This window comes from Neodothiora populina, assembly GCF_041146345.1.
Source record: "Neodothiora populina strain CPC 39397 chromosome Unknown canker_contig_8, whole genome shotgun sequence".
NCBI lineage: Eukaryota > Fungi > Ascomycota > Dothideomycetes > Dothideales > Dothioraceae > Neodothiora > Neodothiora populina.
The window spans coordinates 74,517-95,742 of record NW_027191411.1 but is presented as its reverse complement, the minus strand read 5'-3'; the positions used below and the strand labels follow the sequence as shown (position 1 = coordinate 95,742).

General features: G+C 50.4%; 8 protein-coding genes across 9 annotated transcripts; 2 read left to right on the top strand and 6 right to left on the bottom strand.

Annotated features, from left to right (window-relative positions):
* Positions 1-1,972: 1,972 nt before the first annotated feature.
* Positions 1,973-2,606, bottom strand: AAFC00_006534 (uncharacterized protein; the record flags this gene model as incomplete). Its single annotated transcript, XM_069346499.1, has 3 exons — positions 1,973-2,295; positions 2,424-2,473; positions 2,593-2,606. 3 exons carry the CDS (start codon positions 2,604-2,606, stop codon positions 1,973-1,975), a joined length of 387 nt encoding a protein of 128 aa, XP_069199366.1.
* A 4,392-nt stretch (positions 2,607-6,998) lies between these two features.
* AAFC00_006533 (uncharacterized protein) lies at positions 6,999-9,187 on the bottom strand (the record flags this gene model as incomplete). Its single annotated transcript, XM_069346498.1, has 3 exons — positions 6,999-7,181; positions 7,235-8,856; positions 8,923-9,187. The coding sequence occupies 3 exons, from the start codon at positions 9,185-9,187 to the stop codon at positions 6,999-7,001; spliced, it is 2,070 nt and encodes a 689-aa protein (XP_069199365.1).
* An 890-nt stretch (positions 9,188-10,077) lies between these two features.
* AAFC00_006532 (uncharacterized protein) lies at positions 10,078-11,332 on the bottom strand (the record flags this gene model as incomplete). Its single annotated transcript, XM_069346497.1, has 2 exons — positions 10,078-10,971; positions 11,021-11,332. 2 exons carry the CDS (start codon positions 11,330-11,332, stop codon positions 10,078-10,080), a joined length of 1,206 nt encoding a protein of 401 aa, XP_069199364.1.
* A 1,050-nt stretch (positions 11,333-12,382) lies between these two features.
* On the bottom strand, positions 12,383-14,407 carry AAFC00_006531 (uncharacterized protein; the record flags this gene model as incomplete). Of its 2 annotated transcripts, XM_069348341.1 has the most annotated exons (2): positions 12,383-14,206; positions 14,264-14,407. In XM_069348341.1, the coding sequence occupies 2 exons, from the start codon at positions 14,405-14,407 to the stop codon at positions 12,383-12,385; spliced, it is 1,968 nt and encodes a 655-aa protein (XP_069199362.1). The 2 variants fall into 2 exon arrangements, with proteins under 2 accessions (XP_069199362.1, XP_069199363.1); XM_069348340.1 differs by lacking the exon at positions 14,264-14,407 and having other exon boundaries at positions 12,383-12,598.
* Positions 14,408-14,826: 419 nt separating this feature from the next.
* Positions 14,827-15,932, bottom strand: AAFC00_006530 (uncharacterized protein; the record flags this gene model as incomplete). The annotated part of the gene is made up of 3 exons (XM_069346496.1): positions 14,827-15,125; positions 15,183-15,830; positions 15,887-15,932. 3 exons carry the CDS (start codon positions 15,930-15,932, stop codon positions 14,827-14,829), a joined length of 993 nt encoding a protein of 330 aa, XP_069199361.1.
* Positions 15,933-16,701: 769 nt separating this feature from the next.
* AAFC00_006529 (uncharacterized protein) lies at positions 16,702-18,384 on the top strand (the record flags this gene model as incomplete). Its single annotated transcript, XM_069346495.1, has 2 exons — positions 16,702-16,870; positions 16,931-18,384. The coding sequence occupies 2 exons, from the start codon at positions 16,702-16,704 to the stop codon at positions 18,382-18,384; spliced, it is 1,623 nt and encodes a 540-aa protein (XP_069199360.1).
* A 996-nt stretch (positions 18,385-19,380) lies between these two features.
* On the top strand, positions 19,381-21,218 carry AAFC00_006527 (uncharacterized protein; the record flags this gene model as incomplete). Its single annotated transcript, XM_069348339.1, has 3 exons — positions 19,381-19,624; positions 19,704-20,273; positions 20,335-21,218. The coding sequence occupies 3 exons, from the start codon at positions 19,381-19,383 to the stop codon at positions 21,216-21,218; spliced, it is 1,698 nt and encodes a 565-aa protein (XP_069199358.1).
* Positions 19,645-20,265, bottom strand: AAFC00_006528 (uncharacterized protein; the record flags this gene model as incomplete). The annotated part of the gene is made up of 2 exons (XM_069348480.1): positions 19,645-20,101; positions 20,165-20,265. 2 exons carry the CDS (start codon positions 20,263-20,265, stop codon positions 19,645-19,647), a joined length of 558 nt encoding a protein of 185 aa, XP_069199359.1.
* Positions 21,219-21,226: the final 8 nt, after the last annotated feature.

Here is a 21,226-nt window from a genome sequence, read left to right as displayed (position 1 = left end):
CCCGCTTTTGCCAAGAAGTTGCTCCCACATGGCTATTCCGTGCTCAACCACTAGAGGTATCACAGATTATATGTCAGCAATGTTGTCGAAAACATTGGTATTTGATCGCGATTGTTCGCGTCATGCAATCGTCGGACCTTCCATTCAACTATCAGCAGACTTGCGCTGGAAAATTCATAGATCGATTGATGTTGGTTGTGTACGTCGTGGACGTCTCCATTACATCTCCAGCCTTACTGCATACTACCTTACATACTTCCGAGCTTAGCTACTAGACTTAGTATCGGCGCGAAAGGGCACATGTCGAGGGAATACAGTACTTGCAAGGGTAGGCGATCACGACTACATCTCGGCCGAAAATCAATGGAACGTGTGCTGCCAGTTACGTAGTTCGCATAGACTGTGACATCCGCTAGGACGGCAACGTAAGGTAAACATCGCGTGTTTTGTCAGATTGCGCCTTAGGCACGTTTCCTTTAGAGCATCGTTACCTTTAGCCCTACACGATTCGTCATCTTCCGAAAGTATCTACTATGGTGTAAGCTCTGTGTCTGATACTATTGGGTCACTCGATTCTTCGATGTAACACGCGAAGGGGCATGCATGCGACACTTGTGGGCCTCTGTGGATTCCGCCGCAATTGTGTATAAGCCGCTATTTAGCGAACGTCCCAGACGATGCGTGGATCGCTCAATCAGTCGAAAGAAGATCATCCTCGTTCGAGTGCTGCCGAGGCTGCTGCAAGAGTGGACCTTTATGAATGAACTCTCATCCATATGGAGAAGTCATTCTTTTGCCTTATCCAGCTGAGGGTAAACTTTAATCAGCTGCGGTCGGACTTGACTCCTTCGACGCTTCATCCTGCCATGCCAATCATGGTGTTGCCGTAACTTGCGATAAAGGTCACCAGTAATTGCGCAGTTTATGCTCGTTGCTCAGCTCATGCTATAGTGCTGGACATATCCAATCTGATCCTTGCTCATACACCCAATTTGCCACATAGACTGCTCTTTGGGGGTGCTATAGTATGATCCTGGCATACCTATTTGAGAGGTTCCTTACCTATATAGAGGAAAGTAATCCGTTGACTACCTAAGAACATATCGAGACAACCTTTGACCAGACACCACAGACTATGTGCCTTGCTACGATAGCTCGAAGGCATCAGACTTTGTTTCATGATTCTAAATGTTAGTGAGAAAAGGTTCATCAGAAAAGAATACTATCTTTGCTTGTTGTCGTAAGACGATATGATGTTATCACAAAAGCCTAGATCTTGAGCATTGTGCCCGACGGATGCATACGTAGTCAATCACAGTGTCATGCTTCTCTGTTCTCTGATAAATGCTGCAGATGATTGCTATTTTTGAACTGTGATTTCAGGGGAATGTCATTGGGAAGCACATATCTCTTGATGAGGAAGGCACGCCCCGGTCCACTGGTATTCATCTTTCCAGACCATAAGAAGAAGCAAAATTCGTGATTCAGCGATATCAGCGATGTGGTCCCAGTAAACTCATGAATAAGACGACAGGATTGCGGTTAAAGATACTCTTGTTTCATTCTCCGTGCTTGGGTTGAGGAAAACAACAGGTGGGTATATTGTCCTTCCTCGCCACGAAGAACTGCGACGCTTCGTCTGTTATTAGGCGTCTATTCAAGCACTTGCTTTTGCCTTTTTGCCCACGAGCCACCAAGTTGCCATACTGACTTTTCTGCTCTTTTACTGCTTCGCTGCTTCTTACATCCTCTCTCTCGAATCATCTTGACTACTGCTCGATAGTCGCTCAACAGTCCGATTCTATGCAGCAGTATATTCCTCGATCGGACAGCTTCGTGTGTTGCGTGATCTGGACTGTGTGATTTGTCTGAAAAAAAGACACCAGCCGATCTAGAGGGCGAGTGAATATCTTCAATTTTCGAAATCTTCGAACAATGGAAATGCTGGATTTCGGATCGCCGATTGCCCCTTTTAGAAACCTCTGCCACCACGGCCACGACCGCGGCCACCGCCTCGGCCACCACGACCTCCCCTAGGACCACCTCTACCACCTCGAGGAGCACCACGGTCTGCGGCCTCCTTCCTGGCCTTGTTCTTGGGCTTAGGTGTGTCGTCAATGAGTAACGTATCCAGAGGTAGCGAGTCAGGCAAAATGTAGTATCTGATGGTTGATCCGCGAATGTTGATCGTGTCGAGAGAAATCGTGTCGCGACCCTTGGGGGTCATCTTGACAGTGCGCAGAGCTGTGTTCATCTGGGGGGAGACTGATGCGATGGTGCCATGGACAATTGCGCCTACACAATGGTACCGCCTGTTAGTTCGATGATCGCATCGCCATGCTGTAGTCGACAGTGCTGTTATGCTGGAGTGAGGATGCTAAGTTGTATGCACTAGCAAGTGCACGCGCGACATCAAGACGTACCATTCTTCAATTCAATAGTGACTGTCTCGTTCTGGCATTTCATCAAAAAGCTGTGATTATCGTCAGCATCAGATTATGAACGATTCATATCTTGTGCAAGCAACAGAAGACAGCTCTCAAAAGTCTGGATGCGCAATTCGAGAGTGATAGGCAAGAGGAGAAAGCTTACCGGACGAGCTTCATCTTGAGCAGGGTATTTAGTCTGACTTCTCGGTATCGTCTATCGATCTGCACTGATGGAAAATGGAACAAAGGAATGGCAGAAATCGAATTGTGGATAACCAGTTGTTGGTGATGTTGGTGGAGTCTTGCTTCACATGCGACGCATTGCTTGCTCCATACCGAAAGTCGCATCGGAGTCGCGATTCAAATGTCTTGGCACTGCAAGCCAATCACGTGCATCGATGACACCCTGATATAAGGACACAAGTACCTTATCTGTATCCACCGTACAATTACGCGCTCATGGAAGATAGAACCATCTGCTTTTTGGATATCATTTCAGATGGCTCATGATGTGGTTTAGGCCAACTCATGCACTGGTCTTTTGAGACTTGCTGGGTCTCATGCTCTTCCGCCACTTCTTCCACATACTACATAAGACGGCAGCACATCACCTGCCCATCGTAGAAGTCAATGCCCGGCCTGTTTCTTCCAGCGCCAGATCCGAATCTCGCCCCACTCGCGTCAACGTCGACCATACGTGTGAATTTTCGATTGTATTTGCCTCCGTAGTCACACACAGGACAGTAGTGAGGCGGCGCAATGCGAGTGAAGTACCAATCCGGCCAGTATGCCGGTCCCTCTGGCTGACCCTGTATGAATTTTGGGCAGTTGGATAGATCTCGGTTCGGACGACATGATCCGTCGAGGCGCATGGTGATCCTGAGTGGTATGTGAGTAAGAATTTCAGAGAGTAGTGAGGCATCCTCGAAGTACCAGGTGTGACCACATTCTTTGGATCGGAAGCATTGCGTCAAACACATCGGATCGTTGCGGACTTGCACGCATCAACTTGTTACGAGTACGTGAATAGGCGGAGTGGTGAAGCAAGAACTGCTCTACAGCTGCTTTCAGTCGTGCAAAGGAGGATGGATGATGTTGCGAATCTACTTCCTGCGGAGTTGTAGCAATGACGGTTGATGGTATGGCGTTGCGTTGAGTGGCAGACGGAGAGGGTGGCGTGAACATCGTTCAGTCATGGTAAAGTGTTCTGCTTCTTCTCACTTGGCCATCACTCTCGATTGTTCAGCCCTCATCATGTTCCGGCGGATTGAAGTCCTTCCACACTTTCACCTTGCTGGGATGAGCTCGTAGTGTATCAAATTTCGAAGCATCCGTAGTGTTCATTTGGCAGTTTCCATTCCGCCCTCTCATCAATTGCCACTTCTAGCTACTCAGGTGCCGAGCGTACATCCGCAGTTCTGGCATGAAAATCGCATTAAGGTAGCAGTCAGCGAGAACGTTATCGCAGCTGGAAAGTAGCATCCTTATCATTTGATGTTTGGATCGCAATATGTAGAGGTCTGATGTACCGCACTTCAACCACTGTCTGCTGTAACGACCTAAGTCGCGGAAGCCCGAGCTGGGCTGATCAGATGCAGGCTGCACCGAACGGATCCTCGGCAGGGCCCACTATAGAGCTAGATGGTCCAATATCCCGCGCAAAAGGCATGCGATAATAGATGCAGTATCCGAGAGATTCTACCACCGCTACTGTAATGCCTCTTTGCAAGACGTGGTAATATGCCGTCACGAACCCTCGGAGTCCCCTGAAGATAGACTCGAGGCCTGAGTAGTCCCTATAACAAGCATCCTCACCGCTCGCAGTATAAAGCGTTGGAATCGTTGGTCGCCTCTTCCTCCATCCAGACGACGATCCCCACATCGCGCCTACAGCACCAATAGAGATTCCCACTTCTGGAACCTAGGATCGAAGTGCTCCGGACGCTGCTAACGCCCAACAATTAATATCGATATGCAGCAATGTACAAGGGTCGTATATTTTACGTTTGATGCTGGTCGCACTAGACATTCTCTTGGTAATCTTACGTATCATTCGTGATCCTGGCAGTCTTGTTCTCATATCTCCCACTTAGCTTCTGCATGCTCTTCTTCACATCCTATATAGATAGCCTTCCGTGAACAACAGTGCCGAATGTTGTAGAAGACAATAGTTATATCGATAGATGGTTGAGAAAATGGCACAGAAGAGGGCGAGGTACCCGCCCAGTATGTACACCGTGGGGTGGGTATCGGGGTTGTCACTTGAACAAAGACCTGCTAGGGCGATGCTAGACGAAGAACATCTTGGACCACTCGAAAGGGCTTCGAATGACCATAATTCTTACATATGTGGGCGTATTGCGAAGCATTATGTTGTTATGGCCTGCTTACCCGCCGGGAAAGCTCATACGACTTCGGCGACCATTGTCTCAGAACGCATGCTGTCCACATTCCCATCGGTCAAGATCGGTTTACTTGTTGGTGTAGGAGGTGGAGCCCCGTCACTTCAATACGACATTCGTCTAGGAGACATCGTTGTGAGTCAGCCGAGCGGTTGCTTTGGAGGCGTGGTCCAGTATGACCGCGGAAAGGCTAGAGTTCCAGACTTTTTTGAGAGAACAGGCCATCTGAACAGCCCACCAGATGCCGTTCTCAACACACTATCTACCCTACAGTCCAGACTCGATGATCCGAAGTTTCCAGAAATACTTGAACAGGCGAGGCAGAAGTACGAAACCCTTCGTACAAGTTCTGCGTACCCTGGTGTTGACAAAGATGTCCTCCACGAGTCAGCTTATTCTCACATTGACGGCGAGGAAGATTGCAGAAAGTGTCTGGCTACTAAAGTTGTAAAGCGTCAAGAAAGGATCATAGACAATCCCCATTGCCCTCAAGTCTTCTATGGAACAATTGGGTCGGGTAATTCTGTTATCAGGGACCCTATGGTGCGCGACAGGGCTAGGGAAGAATTGGGTATTCTTTGTTTCGAGATGGAAGCGGCTGGCCTTATGAACAACTTCCCGTGCCTTGTCGTCCGAGGTATTTGCAATTATGCCGACTCACACAAAAACGATCTCTGGCAAGGTTATGCCGCTAGTGTCGCCGCTGCGTACGCCAAAGAATTTTTGCTAGCACTGGATGCTCAGGCTACGGAAAGAACAGCTCCAGCTAAAGGTACTGAACTTCTTCTTGATCCAAGATATGGCCATCGAGCTGGCGACTTCTCATACATGGAGAGATCCTGGAGTATCTCAACCTCGGATCTAAGGGGGAGGCGAAATTCTACTTTCCTGTAGTTACGTAGCATTGTTTGGTAAAGCCATTCAGCGGTAGCTCTGACCCCTTCAGCTTCACGCGTCATTGTTGTGGAATAGTTGTCTCTTGACGATACGCAACACTTGCTATGCCGCTCGCTTCTAGGTCTGATTCTGCGCTGATTGTGGAGAGGACGCGAGAACATGGCTCCCAATGTTGATGTGCCTCTTGGAAATTGTCGAAGCTATAGCTTCTATGAGAATGAATGATGCCAGTGTACATGGATACCTGGCTTCAATGCAAGGGGCAGAGAATCGTGAAGATCTAATGATTCCTTGTTCCCAGTCGCAGTGTTCAAGATCATTGCCGAGATCCTGAGACCTAGATTGCCGCGGCAAATATCTGCCATGTCTTATCCGTCAGCTTCAGAAGCAAGATCAAGTCGCTGCTCAGTGCCATTCTTTCGTTGTATCCGTTGCTTCAACCCGCACACATTAGTCGCTACTGCCGCCTGCACTTGAGATCGAGCAGATAACTAGCCACCGACTTCTCTCACGACGGCAGCACAGTAGCCTTCTCGACATGCATCAGCTTGTGTATTTGGTCATCAGGAATTAGGTCACGATGGAAAACTGCATGAAGACAAGGAATCGGAAGTCTTGTGATAGGCTTCACGACTTGGTGCAACTGGGCGACATCAGAGGCATAAAGAATCATCTACATAGATGTCTTACCCTTGCGAATATTGTCAACAACGCTGCCTGCGCCTTTTGGATATATATGCGGCATATGTGTGGTGAAATGAGATCAATGAGCTATGCTTCTTCTAATGAAGAAAAGCAGAGCTTTACTTGGGTAGAACGTTTCAGCCGTTCCGGAAAGTTTAGACAACCTTGCATCCTGACATTCGAGTCAGGAGTTTTGAAATACGGTTCCGAGCTGCAGGAAGTCGTGATGGCAAGAAGAGAAGCTGTCCTCGAAGAAGGCCATGCACTTCCTCTGGTAGCCATGAAGGACCTTGCGATCATTTGTGAGAGCCAGGGAGATTTGTCACTAACTTATCAGGAAAGAAGCAAAGACTTCGCACATTTGGACAGGAAAGTAGTCAGTCATCGGAAGATAAATACCAGGGCTCTGTCAATGTTATTTTCGAAGATCTGGAGAAACACCCTTACTAGTGCAGCGTTTATGATTATGTACATGGCGATGGTAAAGGATCGTTCAAGAGGTTGGTTATGTTATGAGGCCAAAGATCACATCGACTGCACACTAGTCACACATGCGTGACACAATAGACATCCAGAGTGTGAGTACTCAGTGCTTCCCTCCCGACATCACCTCCTTGACGAACTTCTTGAAGAAACCCAAGGTCTCCACGATAGGCAATATCACAGATATAGCCGTGCTAGTAAACACCCACAGAAACGAGATGACGACCCAAGCCGTGAAGAATCCCTCGGAAAAGATATAGTGCGAAAAGAACATCGGCATGGGGATCTGCGCACGATTAGCTTCGATCTTGAACATAACTCTTGCGGGAACAGGCTTACCAGAAAGTCCATGATGAACGTCAAAACGAACGATGCGATACAAGCGAGCTTGAATGCGCCTTGCAATTTCGAAGGGTGATCTTCTAGCATTGCGTCTTCGGCCATTTCCTCATCTTCATCTCTTGCTATTGATGAATCCGCAGGGACTGGGGATATGGAAGGCGAGGCACCGGCTTCATCGCTGGATGTCTTGACTTTCTCGTCTTCATCCCTAACGTGAGGTGTTGTGCTCTTTTCATCTTGGTGTGCAGGAGCGCCCACGGACGCATCTGCTATTGCTTCTACAGGCAAAGCATTGATGGACCTCGTGATCTCCCAATCAAAGTTTTGAGGCTTGATTAGAGACACAACAACAGTGACGATCAAGCCTGTCATGATTGCGGCAAGATTGCCCGCGAGCGTCGCATACTCGGTTCCTGTAGTTTCAACATTGATGGCGCCGAAGTACTGATCCGCAACCACCAGCCAAGCGATCAGTCCAGCACAAAGACCTGAGATAGCGCCAGCGATCGCGCCCGCCCGCGACTGTCCGCGCCAGGTTATCGCGAACGCGGCTGGGAACACAGCTCCGCCTATGAGGAGACCCATGACCAGAAACAGCCAGCCGAGGTCTATACCTGCTGCGTTCCAGATGCATGCGAAGACGGCCATTATGACACCGAACACGGCGATCATGCAGTGAGATACGAAGATCAAATTGCTGGGGCTAGCGGTCGGCTTGATGTAGCGAGCGTACACGTCGAAGGTCAGTAAGGACGACACGGCGATGAGCTCGGCGCTCGCGCATGAGGTGACAGCCATGAACAGTACGATGAGCAGAGCCACGGCACCACCTTTGCCTAGGAGGACTTGCGCTGCGTATGCTGCTGATAGACCGGCGGAGATATCGCTCGATGAAGGAGGATCGGGATATGTTGGGAACCGGGGGTTATCCGTCAGCGCTACGGCAGTGAGCCCAAGAGTGGTGGCGAAGCCAAAGGGGATGGCGAACCATGCTATGCCTCCGAGGAGGTAAGCCTTGACCGCCGTTGTAGGTCTCGAAGCAATCGCACGCTGCCAGTAAGCTTGATCGAGGAAAACGGTGCCACTTCCGGAACAAAGCTGGATGACACCGAAAATGAGTCCGTAGTTGGACTTGAGTGTCAGATATGAGCCACCATGATTCCCCTTTACCGGTCTTTGCTCAGCGGCCTTCTGCAGCAACTCGAACATCTCTCCAGGCGAGCCGATCAGGTCGTTAGTCGCATATGCGTTGAACATGAAATACAGAATGATGATCATCAAGATCAACGTATGGCTGTAATCGCACAAGAAAGTCGCTCTCAATCCACCCAGAATGACATAAGCGCATACACCTACGGGGATCAGAAAGATGGCAGCATAGACACTCATACCAGTGAGGCTCGTAACGACTGCAGAACCACCTAGCAAAAGCTGAGACCCGACAAGGATGTTTGTGACGAAAGCGAAGAACATAAAAACCAAATGCGCGACGGTACCGTATCGGGCTTGGATGATCTCAAGATACGTGTGGCATCTGGGGGCGTTCATCTTGACTTTACAGGCGAGGATCGAGAACATGAAGATCTGCACCGTGGCTCCAGCGGCATACCAGAAAGGACCTTGACAACACAATCAGTATCTCTACTGCGCTCGCCATCGACCATAGAGATTGCTATGTGATTTACCTGCTACTCCATACTCATAAGCAACGGTACTACTCTGCAACAAGGTCGCAGCCCAAGTCCACGCAGAAACAATGCCACTGGCAATGAGTCCAGGTTTCACGCTTCGAGATGCAGTGTTGAACTCCTCACTGGTCTTCGTCGAAAATCGTGTGTATCTGTTTTGCAAATATGATATCCCCATCATGACGAAGGCGAAGAAGAAACCGACTCCGACCACGACGCCATAGCCAGCTCCCACTGGTAAGGTCTGCGCAGAGGATGACATCTTGACAAGCAGGAAAGAAGGTGTGAGGAGAAGTGACAACTCGTGAGATCAGTCGCAAACGATCGCCTCGAGGACGAGGTATGAGAGAGATAGAATAGTACAAACAGCAGGTTCTAGTCTATAACATTGACTTTATCACTCGATATCGACTGCAATAGCGCGAGTGAACAATACATATACATATCGCAAAGCATCAGAGGCACGCATTTCTTATCCTACAGGCCGACGGGCACATGTCAACTTTGCCCGAAGGTGTTACCTACCAAGTGTCTTACTACAACTTCGCGGTAAATAAACGCGTGAAGAGCGCACATCAGTCGCACTAGAGAGCCAATCCGCAGGGTTGTTAGAGGACTCCATACGATGAGTGGCAATCCGGTTTGTACTCGCGATAAGGTACGGTTGGTATGAGCGAGTTTTGATGTCATATGCATCCCGTATCGAGAAGGTAAGACAGCGATAACATGGCGGGTGAGGTCGAGGACGACTGGGGATGAGGAGAGAAGATTACGTTGATCCTGTCATTTCCCCGGACTTTAGGAAGTCGACGCCGATCTTTGCCGCTGTCGAGTTTGCCTATCAAGATACAATATGCAGGTTTGATTGAATGATGTGAACCTTTGAGTGATGTCGTTAGGGTAACCCTAACACGATCAAAGATAAAGTACTGGTGATCTGACATTATAGAAAGACTGGGTAAGTCGAAATGTCGTGTCGGTAGACCCCAATGAGGCTCACAGGATGGAACGTATATCCTCTCGGTATGATCGAAGAGCCAACGATAAGAGTGCACGTCACTGAAACTCTATAGTAAGATGTATATTTCTACTAGAACGTTGATTTCAATAATATATCATGGAAACTAGTTACAGAGTTTTGATCAACGTGAATCATTCGGCGTCAAGAGGGGCAACAGGTGGGTTGTCATTCACCTGAATACCACCTCGCTTTTTGTGGGAGCTGTCTTCAAAGGGCAGCTTCCATCCACCTTCGGTCTCGGGGACGGCAAGCCAAAGACGCATGAGATGGCGTCTGGGTTGCGGTGGGGGGTAGTCCTTGTATGCGGTCCTAGCATGGAAGATGTGGTTGTTGCTGAGGAACTGGATGTCACCAATCTCGAGAACCATGTGCAGTGATAGGCGCACACAAGTATCCTCGAGTATCTGTATCGCGCGCTCCTGCTCGGGAGAAAGCGCGGGAATGAGACCCTTGTCCGAAAAGCGGGTCAAACTCCGTACAAAGTACGGATCCCACTTGGAGTAAACGCGGCCATTCTCACCAGGCTCAAGATAGAAGATGGACGTTTTGATCCACTCTTCTTGACCAACGGAAGTCTCGCCCTTGCGGTCGAAGTACCAGATCTGTTGTGTCAAAAGTTCGGCAACGTCTGGGTTCTCCTTTTGCAATGCATTCCAGACGCTGTGACTGCTGACTAGATCACTCTCACCTCCCTCGAGAGCGCGGGCGATGCAGAGTAGGCCAACAATATCACTATCGTCGGCGTGGAAGTACTGACGGGCATTGGTGCGGTAGATGCGGACTTTGTCGATCTGAGTGCTGTCCTCTCCGACGTCTTTGACATGTCCGAGGACATGACCTCTACTGTTCTGACTCACAAAGTATCCGAGGTAGGTACCAAGACCCATGTATGCCACGGCTGACTTGTGAAGTCCCCATTCTTGGACGGGAAAGCCTTTAAAGAGGATGAATCCCTTGCCGTCAAGCAGTTCAGTCCGTAAAGAATGAAGTAGCTTGCCAGTCTTTGAGGGTAGCGGGAATTTTTCCTGAGAATGTTAGGGCAAGGATAGAATTCGATGAGGTAGCAAGGCATACTTTGGTAATACCAGTCAATGGAGTTGCGGAAGCAATGAAGTCATCAGCAGCTTGGCTGATTTCGGCAATCTCGTCCTGGCTGAATGGATGCGTCCATCTCTCAGGGTTGTTCTTATAGTCCTCTGCTTGCCAAGCTGTCTGGCCAGTGATTTCTTTGGGAAAAGCAGAATATGGCTTGATCAGACTAGAGATTGGAGCATGTTGGCCACTGGTCTTGATCCCATCCGGAAAGATCTTGGGGGAGGGATCATGGTAAGTGAAAGCTGGACCATGACCCTCAAGCGGGGTTTGCAGAAGTGCGGACGGAGCCATGATTTTGAGTCAGTTCCAGGCGATTTATGGGCTTGGAAACTCGGGCAAAGTAATGTTTGATGTCCTGTTGCTCAACGGTGCAAATGGTCTGATACAAGAGCAGCGAGAGGGAATATATCAGTATATAATTGAGAGCCATCTTGGCCTGTGATGGTGTGAACGGGTTGAATTCGAAACGTTAAATCTCGCCGAGCCACTTCGATGATGCCACCCTGGGCGAATTTAAGAAGCTGAGAGCTTAGATGTGAGTATGCGACCGGGTTGCGTGAAATTGCGTGATAGCTGCACCGCGAGAAAGCACGTATGGAGCAGTATTGTGCCTATCATTTGCCAAAGTATCGCGATATTAGACGGATGTCGCGCGAGGGTCAATGGAGGTGCAGATGCGGGGTCGGAGAGTACAAGAGAAGAGCACGCAGCTGCGGTGAAGACTCGACTCGCTGACTTATTGGTTTATCCCAACTGCCGCGGCAATTCGTAGTTGTCTTTCGGTTGCTGGACTGCTGCACGAGTGATGGCAATGATGGTTTGGAGTATGCACTGGTATGGATATTGGACTTCTTCAGGCGCGGAGCATACAAACGTCTTATATTACTCGAGCTCTCCCCGGGCAGCTATATGTCGTGATGTTCAGGAACGAAACGGATGCGGAGCCATCGCGATTTTGCGATTTTGTGATCCAGGCACGTCATCGAAAAGCTGACCGCAACGCATTCATGAAGCCAGGGTCCTCGGAGCTACCGGTGTTTTGCAATTGAACGATCAACTGGGTGAGTCTGGATAAGCTAAGATACCGTAGCTTGGCTGCTTGGTTCGGTGTCTTGTGATAATCAGAGGTAGGAGTATCGCAGGAACCTCGATAATCCCAGCATTTCCCATCATCCAAGTGCTACACTCTTTCTTTGCAAAACGACTATTGCCTCCAACGAGAGACACGAAATCTTACGCGTCTTGGGACATACAACCGTTGACGTTGTCGCGCTCGTGAATGTCGATCAAGGTACGGAGTACAGTAAAAAGGCACTCTACTCCACCCCCGCTTTCACAACGTCACGCGTCTATCCATCCTGCAAGCTCTCTTGCCATATTCCAAGCACCATCGTCGAGACCATCTAGACCTTCGAAAGAGAACCCTTCCCATGCATTCAATACTTGACGATTGGACGTGTCGCTGCCGTTGGGGGTGTCAAGCGCCGCCATGGTTGCTTCCACTAGACTCTCATAGACGTCGCGGTACCGTCTGACCCATGGAGACCGTTCGCCCATGATCGACAAGACACAACTGCACGCTCGGAGGTTATTGCTTACGCCGAACGACCAGACCTTTTCTCTGCCCAGCCAGAGACAATACAACAATGTGATCCCGGACACGAATATGGTGTGTACAGCGATAAAGCTATGGCCGTATTCCGGACTCTGATGCAAACGCTTGTGAATCTGACATATCTGACCTGCCGACACGATGCATTGCTGAAAGTATGGATCCGCCGGGTCAAGCAAACCCAGAAAAGGTTGGAGTAATAATCGCATGGTCTTATGATAATTCAGCAGAGGTCGGTCAAGCTCTCTATTGGCAAGCTCAGGTGGTATGCTTGCATGCCAGGCCTCTAATTCGTGATACAATGGATAAAGCTTGGGCAGTAAGGACGATGTGGCTCGGTCGACCCGATACACTGTTCTCTGTACCCTGCTTTCGAATCTGCGCAACTGAAAAAGCAGTATAGACTGACTCATGTTCGTATACGGGTATGCCTCGCGGCCTGGCAACGCTATATGCTCGCACAGTACCCCGTCAGACCGGACGTCGTCGTCAATGCTTAATGGCAGCGGCTGATCAATGTCACAATCTGACAGCGACAAGGGCCTCCCCAGTGTGCTTGCGAGAGTGCCTTCAAGTGAGTACAACGACCAGAACAACCTCCTCCGCAGTTGAGCGACAAAAGGCGGGAGATGTCTAGTCGAGGCATGTCGGTGCAGTCCGAGATCTGTCACTGTTCGCATAGCCAGACCCGTCATGTGCCACAGCCCATAGTGACTTTCGGATCGGAAATGATATAGAATCAGTAAGACCATTGCCTCGACATTGTGGATCGAGGATGATTCCCTCGCGGAAGAAACATGCTTCAAAGCTGAAATGTAGAACTTCTCTGGTGGAGTGTTTTTGTATGCTTCGGTCAATCGTAAGTTGAGCGCGCCAATGGCATATACCATATAAAGCACGAACAGGGAGAAGCCGTCTTCAGCTTTGGCAGGCTCCGTCCCCAGAGTGTTACGCTTGCGGTGATAATCCCACAGGTCTGATCGTATGAGGAATGGGAAGCGCGGGTGGATGCGAACAAGATAGGCTTCGATCAATCTTGTGCCTAAGGCATCAGATGGAGGTTCTGCGGCATTGTTGTGCAACTCGGAGATGGTGATGCGTCGCGCAGGCGCGCCTGTCAGAGGCCTTTTCTCTGGACCAACCGCTTGATCATCGTTGATTATGGACGCAATCTCACCAGGTGCCGCCGGCATCCAAAGGGCTTTGTTCCATATCGTCGCCTGGACCATGTCACCGAGGTTTGTCGCCATCGAGTACCCCGACGAGGAACCGATGTAAGACGGAGCTTCGGCATTGCCAAGTGACAGTAACCCAACTATATCAGCAACACTATGAGATCGTGAACCTGAGCTCTCGAGAGGACTCGGTGTTAGTTGAGGCTGCTGTTGTGCTTGCTGTTCATAAGTCGCTAGTCGTGCCTCTAAGGTAGCTACATGGTCTTCTAAGGTCTTGGTGTAATTGCTGTTGAGCCTATATGCCTCGGTCTCCGGGGGCTTTGTGCATTCCAGACCAGCTTTCGTACAATTGGAACATTGTGGATGCAAATTATCGCACTAGCCTTTCAATTAGACTTGTTCAATATCACAAATTCGAGTCAAATAGATGCCTACGCGCTGTTTCCGGTTCTTGCAGCGATCGCACGCCGTCCTTTGCCGCTTACGCGGATTATCAGCCAACCCGACCGTGCTGGTCGCCGCCGTCTTGCGAGCATCACCATTTGAAGCTGGAGAAGTGTTCGGAAGCGTGGTTTGCATAATGAAAATATCGGACATGTGCCTCGGACGTCCCCCCGGGTGCGCGAGCTCATCATATGTGCTTGGAGGATCGTCTTGCTGTGCGATCCCGGAGGTGACTGATAAGGGAGGACCTACCTTATCAGGGTATGGGGAGATGTGAGATAAGACCTACCGTCAAATACCTCTACCTTCGGTATGCGACTGATCACGCCATACAAGTGGTCTAAGATTGATCACTCTGCGAAGGTGCACGCATTGAACATGGCACTTCGTCGAGCTATAATTACATTGCGACTAAGATGGAGTAGACTAGGACAGGGTCGCCCTCGAGATGTATTGGGATTCACCCGAAGCCTACTAAATATCATACTCCCTGCACGGGTTACTAAAACTATTAAATCCTATCCTGAAGCAGCCTCAATACTTGGTTGGTAAGTCTAACTCCCGTTGCCTCCAGCCCTCGAGCCAGGCTTGTAAGGGAACGTCTTCCGGTAATGATTCGCGATCTCCCTTCTGGTCGTGACCCACACACCTTCCTTCTCTGAGATGTACTTCATGAACTTCCGAAGTGCTTCTGACCGACCAGGCTTACCCGTGATCCTCGAATGTAGAGGGATGGTCATCATCTTGCCACCCTCACGATAAAGACAGTCAAACGCGTCTTTGAGGTATGCCTCATACGTGTTGCCGGCCGAGCTCGTAAAGCCGGGGCTCATGTGAAACTTGCCATCGTTGCCTTGATCACGTCAGTCTCGGTCACAATGCAGAGTACCTCATGGATGTTGTAACTCACAGTCGTAGTTGTACGGGACCATGAGTAGACCTTCCTTCTGCTCGGCCGGGAGGTCCTTCTCCCACGGCAGATCAACCCAGTAAGGCACGTCGTCATTGTAGACCTCGGACGTATAGAGCATCTTCTTACCAAGCTCCTTCCACATGAGAGGTAACAAGGAAGCGGTGTTCGGTGTGCCTCGACCAAAGTATGCACCGTCAGGAAACTCACCCGTTACTTCCTCCAGCTTCTGGAGCGTCTTCTTGATGTATGCCTTGTCGTCCTCGAGACTATAATCCCAGATATCAAGCCATCTGTAGCCATGCGCGCAAATCTCGTGACCTTCTCTCACGCAAGCCTTGGCCCATGTCGGATTTCTCTCCATCGCGACGGCGATGGCGAAGATGGTCATGTTCCAGCCAAACTCCTTCATGAGTCTGGCGATGCGCCAACCGCCGCATCGCGAGCCATATTCGAAATCTTGCTCGCCGTTCAAGTGTCTGTGTTCGCGACCGCCACCTGATGGACCTTTCTCCCAGAGGTAGGCTTCCGATGTGCCATCTCCGTCTAAGACATTACGCTCGCCACCTTCTTCGTAGTTGAGCACGAATGAAACTGCGATACGAGCTCCGTTCGGCCATTTGGGATCATGACCAAATTCACCAAAGCCTGTACGTTCGGATTGTCAATGCTGTGAAGGTACGATGAGATGGACCATAACCTACCCTCGAAGTCTCGCGGAAGCTGAAGGCTCTCTTCTACATGTACCATCGTGTGTATGATGACCTGACAGGCGTAGATGCGAATTGTCTATATCACGCGCGGACCTACCATCTCACTTACTACCACCTACTATATGACTCAATACTGTCTACCAATACGGGGTCGCACTTCGGAGACCGAATTCAGCAGCTGTATAATCGCCTATCATGTGTTGACATACTTGTCGGCCAAGCTGACACGCTAAGCGACGGCGATGTCATGGTTGAGAAGGAACTCGGGAGCGAGCAGATAAGAGCTCCAATCAACCAAAGCGCGCGATGGATGATCACACCAGACCAGGGTTGTGTCCATTGGTTGTGATAGAACAGGAAGTCCTGAGACGGAGATCCGATAAGGTCTGGAGATAGGCCATTGAGCTTGGGCCGAAACCCCACCTTTAGAAGTTCTGACGTTGTTCGTCACCACCATCGTCAAGTCCATCTACTTTCCTCGGAGGTCCGATCAGCAGTGTACAGTATGTCAATACAGCTCGAGCATGTTGATAAGCCTATCCGTCTCATACTTGTACATTCACACGTGATGCGTGCCCCGCCGAAGATAGTGATGCGGGGCATTTCGCGCGTGAGCTATGGGTTTGTACTGTACGCCAGATGATTTCGATGAGTGTAGAGATACTCCGAGCCATTTCATGATGACGGCGCAAAAAGTAGGCAAGTCTGTCGCCGTAAATGTGCCTCTACATTGGTCGCAGTGATCGCGTGAACACCATCGACACAGTCATTTCTCAGCTGCTGTGATACCTTTTCATTGCGCGATCATGTCTGTGTTTACACTTGAAGCTGCGCAAGGCAATCCCGTGACCACAGAAACAGTAGACAGATTATGTTCAGAACTAGGCGTGAGTCTCAAAGATGACGAAAAGGAGGAGTACAGGCGGCTATTGGCCGTCTTCCACGATGCCAGCGAGGCATTGATGGGAATGGAAGGTATGCAGTCCAGACAGCAATGTGAATACTTTCCATACAGCCCAACTGATCTGTACCAAGACTACATCCCAACAGTAGACGAATCACGATTCCCACGGACCAACATTCGCTTCCCGAGCAAAGAAGAAAACACTCACGGAGCATGGGCCTGGAAATGCGACATTGTAGACGCCGACCCTCCAAAAGGCGACACTCGTCCACTTCTAGAAGGCAAGAAGCTATGTCTCAAAGACATGATTTCCGTCAAAGATGTTCCCATGCTCATGGGCACGAAATTCATCGAGGGTCACGCACCAGACATGGACGCGACGCTCGTCACGCGGATCCTTGAGGCAGGCGGGCATATCACTGGCAAAGCCGTGTGCGAAAACCTTTGCCACTCGGCGACGAGTCATTCTTCGGGCACCGGGATAGTCGAGAACCCGCATTGCAGAGGCTACAGTTCAGGAGGAAGTTCGAGTGGCTCCGCAGTCTTGGTCGCGCTGGGAGAGACATGGGGATCAGTGGGCGCAGACCAAGGCGGCAGTATCCGCGTGCCGGCAGCCAACTGTGGAATCATAGGACTCAAGCCCACGTTCGGCCTGGTGCCATATACTGGGTGCGGCAGCAACGAGCCTACAAACGACCATGTGGGACCAATGACACGCACAGTGCACGACAACGCTCTACTCCTCGAAGTCATCGCCGGCACAGACAATATCGACGACCGAGGCTTCGCGGCGCCGAAACCAGAGAATGTCCCCAAATACAGCCAGCTTGTCGCAGCCCTCCCCTTGCAGTCCCCTCTAGCCGGCAAGAAGATAGGCATCATCACCGAGTCCCTCTCCACACCCGCCACAGACCCCCGAGTGATAGAGACGTTCCTCCGCGCCGCCGAAGCCTTCACAAGTCTCGGCGCAAGCGTGTCGCAAGTCTCGATCCCGATCCACAAATCCGGCGCCGCCATCTGGACAGGCGTGTCCAAAACCGGAGGTTTCCTGAACAAAACCCACGGCAGCGGGGGTTTCGGGCGCCGCGGCCATCAAATGCTCAAACTCAACTCGTTACTCCATCCGATGCAGCAGGCGCAGTGGCAGAATGCCTACAGCGCGACGAAAAACATATACCTGAACGGCGCGTACGCACTACATGCCTTCCCGACGTTACTTGGCAAAGCGACGAACTTGTCGCGCCAGTTGCGGGATTCATACGATGCTGCGTTGCGGGAGTACGATGTCCTCATCACGCCTACGTTGCCGTACGTGGCTACTAGCCATGCGGCGCCAGACGCCAGTCCGATCGCGCAGATCTCGAAACAGATTGGGCTGACGTCTAATACGGCACCGTTCAATCAGTCTGGCCATCCGGCGCTGGCGATGCCGATTGGCATGTTGGAGGTGCTTGAGGGGCTGGGGGTCGAGAGTCGTGCGAAGTTGCCGGTTAGTATGCAGGTTGTCGGCAAGTGGTGGGATGAGAGTACTGTTCTTCAGATTGCGGCTGCTTGGGAGGCGGCAAATGATTGGAGGACGATGTGAATCAAAGAGGATATGGCGGTGGGTATTGGTATGAAATGGTATGAATAGATGTCATATCCGAAATTGTCTTATCTCAGGATACCAAGTCCTACATGCTTCGGCGAGCCTTTTATCCTCCTTAGGGCAGCCATAACTCCCATCCGCATGTTCTCGCGCTCGGTGATTTCCAATGAAGGTAAGTTCTCCGTATCTGCATTACTCATATGTCCTTTTCAGCAAAGTGTGGATGCCCAGTACATGACTAGACAGACAGAGAGGGCCGGGCTCGCGACGGAGACAAAAGAGCACAAATCGAAGCATGTCCAAGACCCGGAGGCTCGGGATTGTGATTAGGGAAAACCCACCTTATCGGAGGTCCGTCCCCGAACACAAGCAGCTCTTCGGTATGATAAGGTGCCTTTACCGTGTTCGTATCGTAGTGTAATCTTCGGGTTTGTCAAGACTGTATCCACACTTGGACCAGGCGGAAAGGGGATGTATCCATGGAAAAAGAGACTCGATCATCTGACGTGGTGTCTCTGGGATAGGTGGCCGGATTTGGTAGGTCCGACTTAGAAGTATGTCTCCCGGCGGATCTTATTTCGGTGTCGGAGAAGGCAAGATGTCGATTTCATGTAACGTTGACGCCAGATACAGTCTAGTAGATTCATTTATCGCCTTCTTTGCGTGGGTACCAAGCAAAAAATGCGGAATTGGCAGTACTCGCGGCGCATCTTCCGGCATTCTACTTACTACTGCTACTATCATTTATTGACAAAGGGCTATCGGAGACGCAAATCACAAAACCAGCCATGAAAGTGCAGTACAGAAAAAGCGAAAAACCGTGAGCACGGCTATTTCCCCGTCGTGTCCGGTGCTCGATTCGAAGAGAAACATCACCACTTGATTCCCGCGTCTGATGCAATAAATCTTGCGTTGGTTAGATGTGGCGCAGGGATCTTCGAACCATTCAATTGCAGGAGTTTTGGAATTGTGCCAGTCGCCCAACACACCACGATGGCGGAACCAGGTTTCCAAGACCAAAGCGTCAAATTGTCCCGGCAAGAACTTCTCGCGGCATTTTGTGCTCTGTCAGTCGCACTCTTCACATGTTTCATGGACCAGAATGGAGTCGGTCTCGCTCTTCCGGATATCGGTAGAGACTTGCATGCGGAAGCGACTGTCAGCTGGGCTGGTACCAGTGCTTTGATCGCCAATACCGTCTTTCAGGTCTTGTATGGACGATTGTCTGATATTTTTGGTATGCACGCATTGAGTCCCTCACTCGGATCTCATAATATTGCGAGGTTGCTGACAGTAACACAATTGGGCTCCCATAGGACGAAAAGTGATTTTGATATCAGCATTAATACTGCTTTCTGTCAGTGATCTCCTATGCGGGTTTGCCGTCAACTCAACAATGCTGTATGTCTTTCGCGGTCTTTCTGGAGTCGCTTCTGGTGGCATAACGTCACTGACCATGGTGACGGTGTCGGACATAGTGTCTCTGCAGGAGCGTGGCAAGTACCAAGGCATTCTGGGTTCGATGGTAGGGTTGGGTAACATGGTCGGTCCTTCCGTTGCTGCGGCATTTGTACAAAAGTCCACGTGGCGAGGCTTGTTCTGGGTCATCTGTCCCCTAGCAGCAATGACTTCGGTGGCATGTATGAAGCTGCTTCCCGGGAAACCTGGAAAAGTTTCATTGAAACAAGGAATGCAGGTCGTCGATTGGTGGGGCCTGTTGACGGGCTCAGCTGCAGTGATTCTGATCTTAGTCCCTATCTCTGGCGGTGGCACCTACTTCCAATGGGAGTCGCCAATGGTCATCTCGATGTTGGTGTTGGGCGGGATCTGCGCGGTGGCATTTGTGATCGTCGAGAACAGGGTGGCGCGACTACCCATGATGCCAGGTGAGCTTCCTCCAGCGGTCAAAGCGCGCAACGATGGGAGATTCACTGACGCGAGCTACAGGGTCGGTATACAAAGACCCGGTTGTCGGCGTGCTGCTCGCGCAAAACGTTCTCTCTGGATTCAACTATTACTCGACGTTGTACTATGTGCCTTTGTTCCTGCAGAATGCACGACAACTCTCGCCTGTTGTGTCGGCATCAATCGTAATTGCTTTTCCGCTGTTTCAATCGGTCTTCTCGGTACTTTCGGGACAGTACAACTCGAGGATAGGTCACTACGGTGAGCTTCTCTGGATAGGCTTCTTTCTCTGGACTTTGGGAGCAGCTCTCAATTGCATCTTCACACGAGACACACCGATAACCGCCATGGTGGTCATTCTTGCATGTCAAGGTGCTGGAGTCGGCTTTGTGTTCCAGCCCATCCTGGTGGCCTTGCAAGCGCATTGTACCAAAGCGAATCGAGCGGTTATTACGAGCAATCGCAATTTCCTGCGCTGTACGGGTGGGGCGATCGGATTGGTGGCGTCGGCAGCTGTGCTACAAGCACGATTAAAGAACAACCTTCCTACGGGTTTCGAGTATCTTGCCCTGTCGTCTTACAGTGCTCCAGATCTACAAGGCACAACAGCAGCGCAACGAAAGGGCGTTCTTGATGCGTATGCAAGTGCGAGCAGGAGCGTGTTCATCTTAAATGTGCCGTTCATGGCAATTTGCTTGATTTTATGCTTGTTTGTTAAAGACCGAGGACTGGTACGAGCGGAAGAGGTCAAGGATGAGGTGAAACACGCAGGCTTTGAAGCCGATCTAACCAGCGACTCGCGGGAGACTGTTGCTGAGGACGCCGACAAGAAGGATGTGATGCAGAGCGTCGAGGAGAAGTCTGAAACAAAAACGGCGAGAACCAGAAGGCTATGTGAGCGTGTTTTCAGGAGGCTGAGAGGATGAGAGACACT